Raw genomic sequence first — 19249 nt, 5'->3', positions numbered from 1 at the left:
TGGATATCAAGTTCGGTTTTTCTAGTTCTTATACCTTCTAAGATCCTTGCGTTCATAAGGAAGGACAGACGTACACGGCTAAATCGACTCGTATTGTCATCCTGATCGATAATATATATACTTTGGGGGCCTCCACGCCTCCTTCTGTATGTTACATACATTCGCACAAAACCCTTTCCCCCTTTGGGTACAGGGTATTCAAATTCGCATAGAAAAAAATTTAAATTTTCAAATTAATTTAAAATTTCAGGTTGTATGCCATTATGATTTGGATTCCTATAGCAGATTTGATTGAAATACATGGTTGTGACTATTTTGACACTGTTGATCTAACAGGCAGCAAGAGATTTTCCAACGGCTCATATCTATATGAGAGGGTGCTCATTCCTCCATACCTAACCGGCGAATATGACTATGAAATAATATTTGATGACCACCGCATTAATGTTCCGCAACACGTCCGAGGATGTGTGTGTCAGATGAAAGCCTGCATCCGATTTTGCTGCCATCCTCAGCATCTGCTTGTTTTCAATAAGCGGGAATGTACAAGCGTGCAGCCAGAGACAATTTCATATAGTCCGTATGTAAATATTACTTTTGACCATCATAAAGTGGTCCAAAAAAATATAACTGCAGAGTTTGTAGCGCAGCATGGGCTCCCAATACCTTGTGCCATCCATTATGCACTCCACCCGGAACAGGATGTCGCAGATAATTGGAGCTTGTTCGAGGTTCGGGTTTAATGGTTGTCATTTTTTGTTGTTAAGACGGGAATGAAACTTTGTATTTACAGAATGGAACACTACTACGCCACTATGATAGAAATTATATGTCCAAGATGGACTATTGCTTGCAGCCGGAAAAATTCGATGGCCATTATAAGCTTACCGTTCACAATTGCGGTATAGCTGTGGCCGAGAAATGGGACAAAATTATGTGCAGATATGGTAATCAAAACGAAGCTTGAGCTTGGAATAAAGGGCGATCCCAGTCGGGCGCTGATTAAACAATATATTTATATGCATTTCAATTTCAGTTATGATATGCTCCATAATATGCATTATTTTAACAATTTTTGTATACGTGCTCCTACCCAAGCTTCAAAAACTTCATGGTAAGTGTTTTATCTGCTATCTGTTAAGCCTAGGAGTCGGATGTACTGCGCTAATAATCGACCAGGTGGGAGATTCGGAATATTGTCTTACAACTGGTGAGATTCCGAAACTTTCAAAAATGGTTCAGCTGCCTGAACTTATTTTAATTTTTTAGGTTATGTTGGCTATTTTGCAATTATGGCTGCTTTCCTCTGGTTAGCTATAATAAGCTTTGATCTGTGGAACACATTTCGGGGAACAATACGACATATGACAAAAGCACTCTTCCTTTCCTACAATATCATCGCCTGGAGTACTGCATTAGTACTGTTGGCAATTGTGTATGCAATGGACTTTATAGCTACTGAGGACACGCCTCTTCTCTGGATACCAGGAGTTGGATACTATTCGTGCTGGATTAAAAGTATACTTGTAATGTCTTCTGGATTATATGCTCTAATATAACCTTGAGCGTCTTTTTCTGCAGCTGAAGATTGGTCGGCGATGATATATTTCTATGGTCCCATGATGCTGCTCATAATTTTCAACGTGTCCATGTTTATACCGACAGCGGTACGCATATATAAAACCCAGAAGGAATTTCAAAATATAGTCGGCCAAGCGCGACATCGAAAAATGGTGAATGAGTGGCAAACGTAAGGAAATACATAAAGTTGATGGTGTTGTCCAAAATGTCTTCCATATTTACCTACAGGTTCAGTCTTTTTCTGCGATTGTTCGTAATCATGGGCGTGACCTGGATTTTTGAAATATGTTCATATCTATCGAGTAACCACAGCACACTCCGGAAATTTTTCATTGTTGCAGATCTGCTAAATTCAGCACATGGCATTCTAATATTCGGCTTATTCGTCTTAAAGCCTAGTGTTTGGAAACTTTTATTGAATCGGTAAGTAAATCGATCGAGGGATTCAGCCTTACAGTCGCTTTGAAGCGCGCAAATGAGATTTTTGTAACTCCGATTTTTGTTTTATGCTAAAGCATACAAGGTAAGCAAACCCCCGAGGAAGCCGATGGGTCGGAGGAAGACATCTCGCAGCAAGAACGGGATGGTGACCGAAGGGTATTGCTATAGGTAACACAATGTGTTTGATTTGGTCCAGCTGGGTTTCTGTATGCACTCGAAATAAACAAACACTACTAACTTAGCCCGCATCTTCATGAGTGGTTTTGAGTTTTGTGTTGGGGGGCGAGGACCGTAAAAATTTAAACAGTCGTTGCAGGAATTTCTCTCCGTTCGGCAGAGTAAATAAATGAATAGCATTCTGTAAGTTGTTCTCCGAGGTAAAATCAACGCATATTAATGTAACTAATTCTCTTACATGTTTGCATTTATTTGCGATCTTACATTTCTGTGTTCAATCTCAATGTTTTTTCGTGCCTTCTGCATAGACGAGATCGGCTGTTGCGGCTTGTACCTATCCGACCTTGCCCTTAATTGTTATGCTTTCACATTTCTATCTTTCTTTCAAACCTATGTTATTTAATAAAATACTTCGCACTCACATGGAGGGTTTGCCTCATTTGATGGAATATTTATAGGGACACATATTTGGATGCGGACCTATTGATGTATTTCATCCATCATTTTAAAATTATAAACTTCTACATTGAAGCGAAGGTTGTTTCCGCTGGTATTTTTGTTAATTTATTACATTTTAAATATGAATGAAATTCATTCTTCTATGTCTCCTGTTTGATACTCGTATCTTACCTCATAACAACCATTTTTATTGTTATACCCTGTACTATATATTATTGATCAGGATGACAAGCCGAGTCGATATAGCCATGTCCGTTTGTCTGTCCGTCTGTCCGTTTGTCTGTCCGTTTGTCTGTATGAACGCAAGGGGAATCCAGATTCTCCTGAGCCCGAGAACGAACGAGTTTGTTAATTTTTATACCCTGTACCCGTAGGGTAAAAAGGGTATATTAGGTTTGTGCAAAGTATGTAACATACAGAAGGAAGCATCTCCGACCCCATAAAGTATATATATTCTTGATCAGCATGACGAGAGAAATCGATATAGACATGTCCGTCCGTCTGTCCGTCTGGATGAACGCAAGGATCTCAGAAACTATAAAAGCTGGAATAACCAAAGTTGGCATCCAGATTCTCCTAGGTCCGAGTAAGGACGAGTTTATGTTTTTTTTTTTTAATTTTCCCCCCCTTCCCCCGCTACAGAATTTCGTCAATAGCGTCCACATTTCAAATGCTACCTAAACCAAACTTTGCACACATAATTTCTATATAATTATCTACTGTTGTATAAAATTTTATTCAATTCGGTCAATTCTAAGAAAAGTTATTAGCGAAACAAATTCTCGCCAGTACAACCCCACCAAACTGCAGCAACAAGTTCGCTCTTCTTCTTCCTCTTTTTGCTGCTGCTATGGGGGCATATAACTCAGTGACGGAAGTTTACCTGGGTACAGGGTATTACACTGTCGGGCTTGCTCGACTGTAGCGTTCTCTCTTGTTTCTAATGTAATGTTGAGTTTGTGCATATATGTATGTATGTACATATGTGTGTGGTTGCAATGGTACAAATTCCTTGCATTCCATTGCATACTATGAAAGTAAGAACTAGTCGCAACTATTGTCAAGAGTTTTTATGTGCTCGCACATACCTACAAGTAGAAATGCATTCGCACACATTCACATACATATGGACATTTCAACACCCACATTGTTGGTGGCAGTACAGGATCCAAAGATGGTATTTTCAACAAGATTGGTTGTTCGTAGGGTGTACGTATTTTAACCGAAAATTGGATTGATGAGAATTCAAATTCATGGCAATATGTATATGTTTTAACTTGTTTGTACCGTTCAATAACTGAACAATGTAGTTTGTAAAAGTAAATTGGCATCCCTCTTTGCAAAATACTTACTAATTTATTCCTGTGGCGTAGTTGTTTACATACACGTATACTTAGAAAGAACATACACTGTTTTCGTTTGGTTTTACAAGTTATCTGTTTGTATTATTCGTTTAAGCTCTAAAGTCCTAACGTTTTCACTTCCTTTGTTGTTTTACTAGGACATAAGTCCTTGACCTTTTTGCAATAACTTTTAGTTTTGTCTTGCACTTTCTTGCACAGCATGAATTAATTTAAGTAACTTTAAATGAATTTTAAAACTATTATTATTATTTTCTAGATGCTCGCGACCCTCGTTGCCATACTATTGGGAGCTTCGTAAATTACAATCGGACACGTCTTAAGATGATCAATGAACTCCATAATACCGCCCGCCAAAATATACATATATTACTCGCACAAGCAAACTAAATAAAAGTAAAACTTAGCTCGTAGATCCCCCAATTATGTTTATATTGTATGCTAATATGTATTAATTCTTCATTGCCATAACATGGCGATCTTCCCTTGTGCTGCACAATCGAATCTTTCGCTATTACTATTGTGTAATCGTCCCAGCCTCAATATCAACAGAGCTGTGTCGTAAGTAACTTTCGAAGTGGATGACTCACACCTATATGTAAGTAGAATAAGAGCAGCGTGCAGTGAGCCTTTGCTCAGAAAAAGTAATCAACTCACGAGTAAAATGAGGGAAGAGTAATACATTTTTGAAGGTAACTGCACCGTTATTAAATCTATATATATATATATATATATATATATATATATATATATATATATATATATATATATATATATATATATATAACAGAGTCGTGTCTGTTCGAACACTTATAAGTCGAGAACGGCTGGACAGATTTTTATAGTTTTTGATTTGTTGTATTTGTATTCGTCCAAAATAACTATTAACACCATTGGAATTCTAATTTCAAAGTCAAAAGCTTGTATGAAAACTCGGAATTGTAAACCGATGACAAATGAACAAATAAACCGAACCAGATTTTTCTGTCAATCCATTCAGTCACTCACGTCGTCCAATTTTTGTCCGCCCAAGGGGACACTCTGCAATGGGAAAAGTTTTGATAGCCTCAAAATCATCATCTGGGACGAATGCAGAATGGCACACAATCGCGCATTGGAAGATCTTGATCGAACCTTAAAAGATCTGCGCAATGACTCGAGAATTTTTGGTGACTCAATGATTTTACTATCTCGCGATTTCCGCCAAGCTCTGCCAGTCATTCCAAGATCGACTGCTGCGGATTAATTAAATGCTTGTATCAAATCCTCAAATCTGTGGTGCTATGAATGTGAAGAAACTTCAATTGACAGAACATATGAGACTTGCATTGTTGAACGAATCATTCGGATTGATTTCCAACGAATTTGTGCAATTTCGTATCATCGAAAGACGAGCTCATCAGCAAAGTGTTCCCGGACATTATTGCTAACCACAAAAAAACCAAATGGTTAAGCGAGCGAGCAATTTTGGCGACAAAGAATAAAGATGTGAATGACTTCAACATTATAATTCAGAATGAAATCATTGGTACTCTGCATATATTCAAATCTATTGATTGTGTAATAGACGAAGATGAACCCACTAACTATCCAATTGAATTTTTTAAACTCGGTAGTCATCAGACTTCGAAACGTGCTTGGTGATAAGAACACTGATGATTAATAAGATTCACGCGAATTCAGAATAAAAAAAAATAAACTTGACCTGCCTAGGGCCGAGTTTGGTTATTCTAGCTCTTGTACCTTCAGAGATCCTTGCGCTCATCCAGTCGGACATATCCTTCTCAATAATATATATACTCTGTGGGGTCTGCCACGCCTCCTTCTGTGTGTTATATGTATACACTCGCACAAAACTAATATGTATATCCTTTTTAACTTTTGGCAACAGGCTATAAAAATTTCTATTCTTCGTGAACAAAACGTAAATCATTAAAATCTGTCGCAGGTACCTCCACTAACGGCAAACTGAACAAATTTGACAAATAAATTCTCATGTGAATAGCCTGCTTTAGGTAGACCACTTGTGAGTAGATTGAAGTTGAAAATATATATGTTGCAAGCGATACAGCCCTAAAAGTATGCAATGAAAATACATAAGAGCCAATGATTCCACACTTCGCGAAAAATTTTGCAAACAAGCGCGTAAGTAGGATTTCAGATCATCACCACAACATATGGTGAGTTTATTATCGGCTTAAGATCGAAACGGTTGATATGTCAATCGAAAGGCATTAAAACACATATCAGAATACGAATTCAGTATTTAATTGAGTTCACTATAACAATACTTTATAAAAATGGTATTTTTGGAAAGGATCAGAACATCTTTCGACCATCTTTCCGCCCAAATCGATATCCAACAAGTGGATAGTGTCGCGTGTCCCGACTTTGAAATACTCTGTACATACTTGTATGTGTTGAATAATTATGCTTGTCTATGCGTGCTTGTGTGTGTCTCTTCGGACTGTACAAAGCAGCAACCACAATAACAGCTGCGGGCAGTGCTTGGCCTAAGATTATATACATACGTATATGGCTATACTTCCTGTCAAAACATAATGAAGTTTGGCACACGGACTTATAATCACTAACGGAAGGTACTTGCCAAATTTGAATGAAAAATACGAATTACGGGTGTTATAGAAAATAACTATTTGGAGGGTAATTCCAAAATACACATTTTCTGCAAATTCAAATTAGGCATCTTGGACTAAAATGTTAGTCTCCGAGATATAGGTGATTATACGAACGGCGTTTCCGAAAATCCCTCATAGGGGGAGGGGGAGATCAGTATTGGTGTATCTAGCTCTTATAGTCTCTAAGAACCAGATGTTCATACGGACGGACAGACGCACAAGGCTATATCGACCCGTCTTGTCATGCTGATCATCAATATACATATATAAGTACTTTGTAGAGTCTGCGGGGATACTGCTTAGCTGCTACTGTAACTTTATAAGAATACAAGCAGAGATAATTAAATAAATAATAAATTACATCTTTTTCTTTATTTCTGATCATGGCCAGGGTATTTATTAGTATTTCGAATGCAGAGCTGCTCTTTCAGATATGCAAAATAACCTTTGAACTATTCGTAACTTGGATATAGGTTTAAGCAAATAAACCTAGAAAAACACAAATTTTTATTTAATTCATTTATAACGGTTTTATTTATTTAATCATAAAGTTAGTACACATTTATTAGTACGGTCGTTTGCTTAGGTTTATATAATGAAGATATTTTGCGACTTTAGAACGCATGATTAAAAGTTGCTTGCTGTTTGGTTTGTTTTATGGCCCAGTTCGCGCAGTTAGACCCATGCACTACATAATTTGATGTGTTTTTTTATAATGTAGTTTAATCAAAGGTAAAATACCTTTTTAATATTTTCCATTTTTTACCATTAGACTTGCAGCTGCAGGCGCAGAATAAATTAGTAAGAGAAAAATAGAGTGCAGGTATAGCTTAAAGGAGCTCAGAGTGAAGAATAATTTCTAAATACAAATCCATCTCCAGAATTCATCGAGTTTTATGTAGTTATAGGGTATCTGGGTTTGGCAAAAGAGCATGCACGCTGTTACCTAATGAGCGATTTAAGAGAAACGCAATCATTTATTAGAAACCACATCAAAACCAATCCGCAGCAAATTCGATACCATCGGGCATAGTTTAGCCAATTTATTTAACCTTCTGAGCGTTCAACGGATTGCCAATAAATCAAAAGCTGAAAACTACAATCAGTTGGGTGGATTGTATAATTCGCATCGCTGCCATATGGGAGACTCTCAGGTGCTTCTTTATGGTCCGATCAGCTGTGAATCGATTAAACGATTGAGCGGTGCGAATGAAATCGTTTAACTGCCATATTGCCAATTATTTTGGCCCGGCTTGTGGCTGTCCCGAGCATGGCTAATTAGGCAGTTGAATTCGGTGAAAAACACAACGGAGAGTAGGAGGTCTGCTTGTAATTTATCGAATTTCCTATCATTTGAAGACGATGGCGGCGCTTCTTTGGTATATTATTTCTACTGATCTGCTATTTGCATTCGACCAAGGCGGCTTTTAAGACTTAATTAGAGCAAGAACATTAATCATGACACCAAAAATAAAACGAAGAATGCAAAGGCACAGCATCACTGATGAGGCCCTTTGGCTCACTTTTGACGCAAAGGCAGACCAAGAGCTAGAGGAAAAGCAATTACCGACAGTTCGGCAACCGTCTACGTCTTTTATTTTCCAGACTAGGCACAGTGGTTAAATGCTAATAGCTTTGTATAAAATGAGATGACATAATTACGTTTATTTTTTAGGATGCGCAATGCCACAATATTTAAGAAGAAAAATTTCAATTTTGTAACAATTAACATTACAAAATAGTATCTAATTGAAATTATTAATTTTAGTTCAAAAAGTATTAAGGTAAGCTTTAATGGCAAAAGCTTTGTTGTTTATTAATTTTTGTGCGTACCATTATTGTATGCTTAAAATGTCCAGATTGTTCCAAGAACTTGAATTAAAAGCAACTTTCGATTAAGAAATGGGTGTGGCCACAACGCGTTATTCAACTCCTATCTTAATAAACTTTTTGGAAATCAAAATGTGTTTAAAATATTTTATTGTGAATTGCCTTTAAATTTTGATTATCCAACCAGCATTCTTAATGTCCAAGACTAAATTCTTCCAAGACATATAATCGCATATACTTGTAAATATGTAATAGGCTATAACTCTCAAAAGGCTTGCACTTACAAATTTAGGGGTAAACAATTTATTTATTTGATAAAAAATGATTCAGTTTTGAAAAAGGGCTTACCAGTGTGCGAAGTCCGCAGGCAGACCCCCCATGGCCCTCGGCGACAGCTCTTGTCAAACAGATGCATAATACGAGTATATACCCGTATATGTCAAACAGAAGTAGCTGAGACTCACATAAAAATGTGTCGAGGCACAAATATTGACAGAAAAAAAATACCAGTGGAAAAATGCAAATAACATGCGACGCGAGACGATCGTTCGAATCAAAATTAAATTATTGTGTCCACTGTTTACAATCTCTTTACCAATTTCAACCTTGGCCTTACACACATTCAATCAGCGTTTGAACTTCGAATCGGCGTCGGTGCCGAAGTCATTGATGAGATTGAGATGCACGGAGACAAAGGCCCGAAGACAAAGCGCAGCAAACGGCACCTAAATGCCGCTTGGGCCAAACAATGTCACAGCGGTAAACCTTAGACTCGGACAAATGGGTGAATTGGGCAAAATTGACTGCGAAAAGATCAACCACAAACACAACGTCTCAATTCGGCAGTTTCCTTCATACATACTACATTACCATATACACGTACATACATACAAGTATGTATGTGGTATGTATCTACTTATTTATTTCCGAGAAGAACTTTACAGCTCATTCTGGCAGACATTGCGGCGGCCAGGGCTTGGGGTCCATCGGCTCGGCATTTAAGCAGCTAAATGGCTGAGAGTCATCTCAGCATATTCTTGGTATTGCCAAACGAGTTCTATGGCTCTAATCTATTAGCTAGCGACGCAGAGCCAGCAACTCAGATTGACTTTTGTATAAATTAGTATGTTTTATACTTGTATAAATATAAGCATTTATATTGACTAGTTTATGTTTTTGTTGCTCAAGCGGTCCACTAAGTAGTTTTGGCAACCAGAATGATTCGGGCGCTCTTTTATGGCTCTTATTGTTATTATGAGTATTATTAAATAAATGACAATCAGTGTCATGTGATTATGGCGCGGCTCTGAAGTGATTTCTTTTTAAGCTCTGAACTAGATTTGTCACCGATACAAAACATGAATGAAAACGTCCAATCGGTTGATGCCGCTAAAGTTGTTGAAACAAGGTCTAGATTTTTTGGGATGTTGAAGGCAAAATGGTTTGAACAACAATCCTCTTCTGCTCTAACTGAGTCGATAATCAAACTGCCTGTCTCGCCCTGTTCATAGTGACAACATCTATTTTAAACCCGACTAGATTTACCTGCTGTCGATAATAGTCAGCCCGATTTCAAGTTGGAGTTTATACTTTATACTTTTAAAGTGCAAGCACTACCCTAAGTTGGTAGAATGAAGGTGAAACATAATGATTGCCAACGCACGTAGTTGTTGTTATTACTCACAGTTTAAAAGCCAAATTGGAGCTTAATAATGATAACTACATTTTATTCAGGTAACATCAACTTAAATCACTAATTCATCTAGTAAAAGTCAAACTTGGCACCTTTACCACCAACCGTCAAATCCGAAGGCTAAGGCATTGTTGAAACTTTAAAATATAGTAAGTTGAATATTGATAGGCGGTCACGTTTGAATTGAATTGCAAGTTCGACCAACTTCCTAACTCATTTAAAACCTTTTATTTGGTCATCACACAATTATTTGTAATAATTGCTTTGATTCATCACGGTTGCAAGAAACTGCTTGAATAAGAAACAATTAGTGGAATAGTTGGTCCTGATAATGATAATGGTACTAGCTTTAAGAAAAGTTAGTATTATATTTTCAACTTAGTCTTCTTCTAAGTCAACACACTTTTTCCAGCGATGCATCCAGCTCTTCAACTTCTCTAAAAAGTATTTATTATGAAGCACTACCGTAAATTCTAAAGACTGCTGGGTAGCTGGTCATAACACTTTGGTTCAATATCAGTTGATTTTAGACTTCTATGCTAAAGGATGAAGGGCTATTTAGAGGCTAGTACACTAAAAAAAGTTAAATACAATTTGTGCATTTACGTTTCAAAACCATTAAAATTGATTCGCCTTTCCTTTGAGGAACATACTTTTTTTGATTTGTAATTTTTATGAGTGTGATTTGATCCCCTAACTATTGTTATTTCAACAAAAATTAAAGTAAAAAGATTTAAATAATAAGTTTATTTGTTTGCTTTAATTTAGTACAATGTAATTATTTAAGTGTATGATGGACCTATCTGTGGAAGAAATGTTTTACATTAAATAAGTGTCTGCTGTATCGGGTGCGTTATTTCTCTTTATTTGTTCTTAGACACTCTTATTAAGATGGATCTATTGAGACTATTCGTGTTGCATAAAAGAAATGCAAATAAGTATATATCTCAGGTTGCTGCGATCCACAAGCAGAAACATTCAAATAAGTAGTTACTAATGGATGCTGCCGACTTAGAGCTGCTTATAATGGTTGGACAAAGCTGCGGCACGAGCTGCCGAAAAGGTGCCAAAAAGTCTCAATTGATTGGCATTTGCCGTTTGGGGCTTGCGTCGCCGCCGGGCACGAGTCAACGAAGTCATAATCTTTAAGCACGCAGCGCTATAAAAAACTAATTACTAAGTTAAATAATGATTAGATGAAGCTCTACCATGCTGGGCAAGATTTTTTTTGGCCAGCTTGAATGCATAATTAATTGAAGCCGCTAATTAAAAATTAGCACGCGAACTGCTTTCACTGAGACAAAGCAATGGCAATGGAATGGAGTCTGGCTGTTGGATTGACATTTGTCAGAAATAACAGCAGTTTCAGGAGCTTATACTTGCATGGCTTGAGCTTGACTTTAGTAGAACGAATAATTGGTGGCTAGGCCCTTTCAAAAGTGAATCAACAATCAATGCATGGTCGGTTGTAGGTCAAGTGCCAACGATGGTTAATGGTTAATGGTTGGTGGTTGATGGCTGACGGTTTAGGCCAAGTTTCGGCCGAGTGTGTAGTTGTTAATAAAAATTATAAGCACGTCTCACGAGTGCAGAGGCGGAAATTATGTTGAACAACATTTATTTGTTTGACTGCCTGTTGTCGCCGTGAACGGCCATTTAAATACAATTTATTGAAGCTGTTATAAATCTTTCGAGTGCGCAACGTTCTGTGTATGTTTGCAATAAATAGCGTCTGCCTCCTTCCACATTTATCTCTCTGCCTCTCGCTAGTCGGCATCATAACTTTAGCAGATTCTTTGCATATTCATTGTGACCAGCTGGGCGAGTTGGATGACTAGATGAGTGGATTGTGGACGGTGGATGGTGGATGGTGCGTGGTGAATGTGCGGAAGCATGTCAAACTTGTGAAGCATTGTGTTTTATTATTTATTTTTAACTCGGCGAAACTGTGAGTAAAGATGCGCAATACAATCGAGAAATAACTTCTCAGCATGACAGGAATGAGTCCAATGCTTAAGCAGCATGTCAAATTATCAGTCCGAGCTAATCCACCACAAGAAGTCACTGCCAAGGCCAGCACCTCAGTCAGTTGCACCACATTTTTAATTGTTGAAATGGGAAGAAAAATAAAGGAGTTTAAATAATTTATGGCTTATGTTAATGCAAAACCATCGGATAATTGCGGACGGACGACGGACACCAGACGATGGCGGCGACGAACACAGGCCAACTAAAACAGCAGCTTCATGCAAAACACACAATACGTATACGCAGCGTTGCCGCCTAAACGCTCTAATGGCGCACATCAAAAACATTGCCAATTTTTTCTCTCGCCCGTTGATTAACTCGTCAGAAATGGTGCATAAACAAACACACAATAGATTGGTTGATATGTTGATTCGTAGATATGTAGGTGTGTTTTTTGTGTGTGAAGTCAATATGTGCTCGGTAATAAAACAAACAATGGAGCACCGCAGAGCGGGCTTTTGTCCACTTTGCTACTCTGCCGCTATGTCGCTGTACCGCTCTGCCACTCTGCCGCTCTGCCCTCTGCTAGCCATATGCAAATGACTTGCCGTTACGCACACGCGTCTGAGCATTCAAATGCTAAGCAACTGCGAGCTGCGAGTAGAGAGCAGGGCGTGTCCAAATCGCTCAGAGATCGTCACCGAGTTGACAATTTGCAGACGTGGGAATCTTTTGTTTTTGCCCGCTTGCAGTGTGAGATCAATATCCATCCGATTACTTGTAGATGGCCCACGCGTATCAACTCATAAAATCACAATATATTTAACCTCGCGTATATCGCCCTCTAAGCTCCGATGTTTCAGCTCATCGGCAAAGGCAACAAGTTGTGGGTATAACATTTGGAAATTTAGTTGTCACGCTAAGAATATCATAATTTAAGCGACACGTCTATTGCTGTTGTTGTCGTTGAAGGCAGGCACAAGGTTGACAAACAATCGAATGTGTCTGAGAATTGCAAGATACAGGGACTCGAAGCTTTGAGAAATAGGTAATGTCGTGAACGTCCCTTTTATATTTTAATGAAGAGGTTTGCTAATTACATGATTAAATCGGATGAATCTTGATGTTATGATTTCCATAATCAAATTTAACGATTGTTCATTTGCCATATATAGTATTGCTAAGCATTTGCACATTTTGGGAAAATTTATACAGGGTGTGCCATCTTTTATGTCGGTATGTAGATATTGAATAACTTTGTCATTAGTGAACCGATTGACTTGAGTATACCAGTGTTGAAAACCTCAGTTCAAGAAATTGTACAGAACCAAATTAAATAAAAATATATCATACTTGAAAATTGGTTATTTATTTTCAAAGATATTCAATGTTTACATACCGACATAAAAGATGGCACACCCTGTAGAAATTTTCCCAAAATGTACATAAATACAGGCTAAAAACTATTTCCAACTGCACTCAATATTTCAATGAGTGGCACATATTTGGAATGTAATTATTAATTCAATTTGTGTCCTAGACTAGCATTTCTCGGATAAAACGAACTTTGTCTGCTACAGTTCAAAATAGTATCATTATTGTAATAGTAAGTCTTATATCAATGATGAAAAGTTGAAATAAACACAATGAAAAGATTAAGTTATCATCATCTCCGCTGAAGTTACATAAACTTCACTGCTATTGACCTGAACTTATTATCTGTTACCGTCAGGAAGAAACATCGGTGAATCGCACTGAAGCGATAGCGATATGTGGGAGGGATAGCAATTGAAACATGTTACTGCTTTGGGTTTGCCTCGTCATGCTGATCACATATGTTCCCCTAAAATGTGATCAGTGAAGGCTATAAAAAGTAATGTTGTCATATTTTTAGCATTCCATCGCTGTGAAAGTGTAATTTCAAGTGATGTCTTTAGCTAGAAACTGTCAGAATATGATCTGATTGTTATTTCAAGTACGGGTATTGATTCTGTATATTCTATTAATGCGTTTATGCTCACGTCATTTCGCGAAATAAGGTACAATCTATAATTATGAATTAAGATCCCGCGAAAACTAAATTGCACACTCCCTTAATGTTTTATTCGAAAGTGACCTAAATTTTAGTTTAAGTTCACCCTGTTTTTGGTTGTCGTTTAAATAAAAAATCAAGTTGAAGCCAGGGAGAAAAGAATCTTAGTGATGTGTAGGAATATTACGACGAACGCGTCAATACTTATATTAAAGCTAAAGCCTGTCGAAGTTTTGAAAGACGGAAAGGAACGGCAAATAGATAATCACACAGGTTGACCAAATGACGTGAATATGCCAGAGCAATGAAATCACTTTTTATATACATATGAATGTTTTTGAAAGAGTTCTATAAATCAGAAGGCAGAAGGGAGATTTGAAGGTAACGTTTGTGTTGAGTATACATACGTGTGTATGAATATATGTTTATAAAGACACACGTGACTTCATAAAAATAGCATTTCATGATTTTGTTAGCATAAACTTAGTATATTTTGTTATCGGTTGCTCGTTCAAAGCGTGGGCTGTGAAATGCCGCTGGCAACGTTTAGCTAATGACACGACTATTTTGGCCATAAATAAACGAAATTTTTCGATTGCCGGCATTTAATTTAATTTCTAGCAGTCGGCATTCTTGATTTTGAATCAATTTGTGATCGATTTTTTGCACTAAACACCACTGTTGGTTTCTACACTAATAATAATAATTGATATAACTATGTATGTGTGTGTGCCTGTGTGGGTATGGTGCGGGATTTTGGCAGCCACTATGCTAATGCGGTACGACGTTTTGTTTGGTTCCGGTGTGGCTTCAAATGGTCACCACACAAAAATATAAATATTATTTAATTTAATATGGCCATAATCATGACTTAAAGCGCGCTAATTTAAATGTTAAAGCCAATTGTGTATCAGAAACTATAACGGCCATGTTTGTCTTGAGTCTGTCTTGGCAGCCACGCCCAGTCTCATAATAAAATGATATCGAATGCAAAAAATGCTTCTAGTTTATGATTTTAAATGCGAACAATAAAAAGAAGGAACGAACTGGCAGAGGAAATATACACCGAAAGAAATCGAATTATTTAAATACGTATAGGTAAGTTTATATCAAATATTTGGTCATACTGTAAAAATTATTTCTGGTAGGATATCCATACATATAATTATATATAATTGTGCCATTAATCATCAATCATTATAAGATAAAAATCTTTTTCTTTTAATCCATGCTATGCTATCATTTAAATCTGTAGTCAATTTTAATAATACATACTATCCTTAATATAATTTATAGTTAAATTGCACGCTGTCCATTTCACAGTTTGCTTTTAAATTATTAAACAGCATTTGCATTTATTCGTGTATGTGTGGGTGCGTGTTTGTGTTTTTGGCAAACCATATAGCACGACGTTCAGCTGAAGAGTTAAGGTTGTTCAAAAAATAATTAGGAACGCAGATTTTGGCTGCCTGAAACTCAATACGAATGCCAACGAAAAACATTATTAATTATTATTTAATTTCCACTAATAAGCGTAAAACGATGATGATGAAAAATGCTAGCAGTTTTGAGTGGCTGCTAGCAACTAGAAACTGCTAGCTTCTAACTGCTGTTTATGTTTTATGTTTTTGTTGACAAACTTTTAATTAATCAATGCACATGTTTACGTGTATTCATAAAACGATTGTGAAAGGCAGCAGAAGCGCCCGCAAAATGATGTCACAGATCGACGTTTGGAGAACTATTAAAATTGCTTGACCGTCTGATTAATGTGTAAGGCGTGCTTTTATGGCCTGTTCATGCTGAAAACCACTTTCAAATTTACTTTAAAACTGGCCCGGTGTGATTATGCAGAGAATATATGCGATGCCTGCTAGGCACTTCCTGTCCGCGTATAGCCTTGATACGGCATAATTATCAAAGAAAAAAAATTATTTTATGGCTGCGACTGCGACTGCAGTTTGTGCTACTTTGCTTTGTACATATAGCCTGAAGTAGTTCACTTGAATGTATCTTCAGAGGTCTTAACCATCGGCTGGTGAATGTATTTCCCCACACACACGAACACACACGCTCTCAAACGGAAATGGCCAATACGCCTGCGATGTATGCCCAAAAGCCGTTAAATTTTTGTTTGCCTCTGAGGTCAAGTGCGCGCAGACAACGAAAACAAACAAATGCACGCAGATGAGATGAGCAGACAATCTCCAATCTACAACAAATTGGTATAATCGTGTTGTTTGTCTGAGTGTGTTTGTAACAGAATTTGGCAAGTTGTCGACTGTTTTACGAGTACACAAATAACGTGTACATACGTGAGTTTGTTTGTTTTACTTGGGCTTAGCTATGGCTAAATACGTCTTTATTAGTTATGCGACAAAGTGGCCAAAACGTGTGAGCACATGCCTATGTAAATGGCTACGTTTGCACAGCCTGCTTTAGCGCACAGATTTATGGCCATAATTATGGCAACAACAAGAACAACAACAGTACATAATCACAATATGGTAACAACAACAGTGCGAACAAAATATTCTTTGGCGCGCGTAAAGAAAAAGAGAAACAATAGATGATGAAAAAGAAGAAATAAAAGAATCTCAAATACAAAACGTTGCATAATTAGACAGCGGCGGTACTCCAAATGCCAGTCAGCAGTTTCAAGAATCGTAACGAAATAGTTTCTAAAAATATATTACTGTTAACAAAAATATTATGCAAATGAAACGCAAAAACAATTCGAAAGACTTAGACAACGAACTTCACTTGAGCCCCCAAACAGGGGCGCACAAAGAGATGCCGAGCCACGCGCCTCACCATTCGGAACGCTCTCTGCCAATCGGAGAATGAGGCAGAGGCAGAGGCGACATGGTAGCCAAAAGAGCAGCGCCCTTAGCTCTCTGCTTGGCATGCGTCATAGTCATCAGCAAGTGGTGAGCATCAGCATCAGCATCAGTTATACTTTGCATTCATATTCGTGACGACATTAAAGTGATTGTCTGCAGAGGTTGCCAAGGGATTGCGATCGCTTCTATATGTTTTTTCAACTTCTTTCTAGCCTCGACGTCAACGTTAGCTGAGAAGCCGATGTCGATGTCGACGTCGACGTTGACGTCGCAGTTGCTGCTGCTGTCTTATTTAATTTAAATTTTGATTTGAATTTGTTTTTGTTTCTTTATTTATAACATCGTGTGTGTTTCATCGAGTTTTTGGCGGTCGCCACTGCCGTCGCTTTGGCTCTCCGAGTCAGTCCGAACCGGACGGACCACATACATATACTTGGTATAAATTCCATAGTTTCTGACCAGCTCATCATCATTTGTGCTTTGAACTTCTTGAGTGTAAATTGCTCGTGTGCTCGTGCCCAGCTTCCAATCGAAACGAACCAACAAATTTGCCTAAAACAAAACAACAACAACAACAAAATGGTATGTGAGCTTCAGGACCCCAAGTGTAAAGTCAGTGCGCGAATTTATAAGAACGAGTATGTGCGAAAAAAGGACAGCATTGGATATTTTTATGCGGATACTCAAGCCGTCTTGTGACTTGGTCGCCTCAGTCAAGTGTACAGCTCTATTTTCGGGTCTGACAGGTTCAAGTAGTACGCCACTTCTCCAGTTGAGGGCCACTCACCTTTGCATTCCTTTCGCGCCTATAAGTATTACAGCCGTGCTAAATACAGTGAACCAGTGCTATATTGAATCAATTAACTGAATGATGTGAAGTAGTTTATCTGTAGCATCGAAGAAGTAGTTTTTGTAGAGCAACACTCACGAGCGGCAAAAAAAAAAACGGCAAACCTAGTTGTTCCTAAACATTTTTTGCAACATTGTTGGGCCTTAATAATAATATTTTTAAAAATCATATGGGAATAGTAAAGAAACAAATAGAAAGCCATGTGATGGCAATTGCATCTTCTTTTTTTTTTTGTTAAAAAACAAGAGGACGAGGCGTCCTTTTGCTCGGAAATAAAGTAGAGTTCTTATTTTTAAACGTTTGCTTTGCTTTGATTCTTTGCCCAGAAATTCTACGTGTGCATCGTATTGGCGCTCATTGGTTTTGCGGCTGGCGCACAGTTGCCCGACTCTGCCACACAGGGCCCCAATCCTCAGGACATAGCGACACCCGAACCGGAATACATTGACATCGATGTGCCAGAGCCCGCACCCGCCGCACCTCGTCCCGTGGCACGTGCACCGCTACCACTGGCCCGTCCAGTTGCCCGCCCCGTCGCCCGTCCCGTGCTGGCCCAGCCACAGCCACAGCTCCTGCAGCGCGTGCAGTACCAGCAGCCTCAGTACCAGCAGCCTCAGTACCAGCAGCAACTGCCAGGACACTCGTTCAGCAGCCAGGGTGGCTACCAGTACAGACGCCCAGTCTATGTAAGGCGCTTCTATCGTCTGCGTCGCTATTGAAAACAATAAGAGCGCAGCGCAGCACGTTCAGTAGTTAGTCTAATGTCTATATTATGATATGCAATACGAACTACATACTTTACTTGGCCTCCTGTTACTCACACTGCCACACACTAATTTCTTCTTTTTGCCCACTCTTTCCCTGTCTTTTCCCGTTCCCGTTCCCGTTCTCGTTCCCAACCAACTGCTCACCAACACCACAACCAACACAACACAACACCAACCAATATCTGATCTATATTCCCACTTGGACTATCGATACTCTAGCATTAACAAAGTCGATATCTAATCACACACACCCACTCACGCACGCACGCACGCAAGCACGCACGCACGCACGCACTCCACCCAACTATTTACCTATCGTATCTACTACCTACTAATCAATGCTGTCTGTGGCCGCCCTGTCATGCTCCCACCACTCGTGTACACTATACGAGTACGTCTTACCCAGTTTCCCACGACCACGATTCAAAGCAAAACAGCGAAGTACAAAGAGACAAATGATGTTCTAGAAAACAACACAACAAAAACGAAGATGAAAAACAAAAAGCGAAAATGAAGTATTCAGTTAATGTTGAACTGCTAAGTAAAGTAAATAAACATAAATTATTTGTAAAACCAAAACAAAAAAAATCAAAAAAAAAACAAAAAAA

General features: G+C 38.2%; 2 protein-coding genes across 2 annotated transcripts; both read left to right on the top strand.

Moving 5' to 3' along the window:
* Nucleotides 1–259: 259 nt before the first annotated feature.
* Nucleotides 260–4406, top strand: LOC115624940 (G-protein coupled receptor Mth-like). The gene is given in 9 exon segments (XM_030519791.1): nucleotides 260–580; nucleotides 646–712; nucleotides 714–731; nucleotides 794–947; nucleotides 1037–1210; nucleotides 1270–1518; nucleotides 1582–1750; nucleotides 1810–2004; nucleotides 4279–4406. Coding segments are annotated over 9 exon segments (1407 nt in total). The 5' UTR covers nucleotides 260–263; the 3' UTR covers nucleotides 4343–4406.
* A 12618-nt stretch (nucleotides 4407–17024) lies between these two features.
* On the top strand, nucleotides 17025–18593 carry LOC115624939 (DNA translocase FtsK). The gene is made up of 2 exons (XM_030519790.1): nucleotides 17025–17111; nucleotides 18201–18593. Exons 1-2 carry the CDS (start codon nucleotides 17025–17027, stop codon nucleotides 18591–18593), a joined length of 480 nt encoding a protein of 159 aa, XP_030375650.1.
* The last annotated feature ends 656 nt before the right edge of the window (nucleotides 18594–19249 follow it).

Source organism: Scaptodrosophila lebanonensis, unplaced genomic scaffold (assembly GCF_003285725.1).
Source record: "Scaptodrosophila lebanonensis strain 11010-0011.00,11010-0021.00 unplaced genomic scaffold, SlebRS2 tig00000061-arrow-pilon, whole genome shotgun sequence".
Lineage (NCBI taxonomy): Eukaryota > Metazoa > Arthropoda > Insecta > Diptera > Drosophilidae > Scaptodrosophila > Scaptodrosophila lebanonensis.
This window is presented reverse-complemented; position numbering and strand designations above follow the sequence as displayed.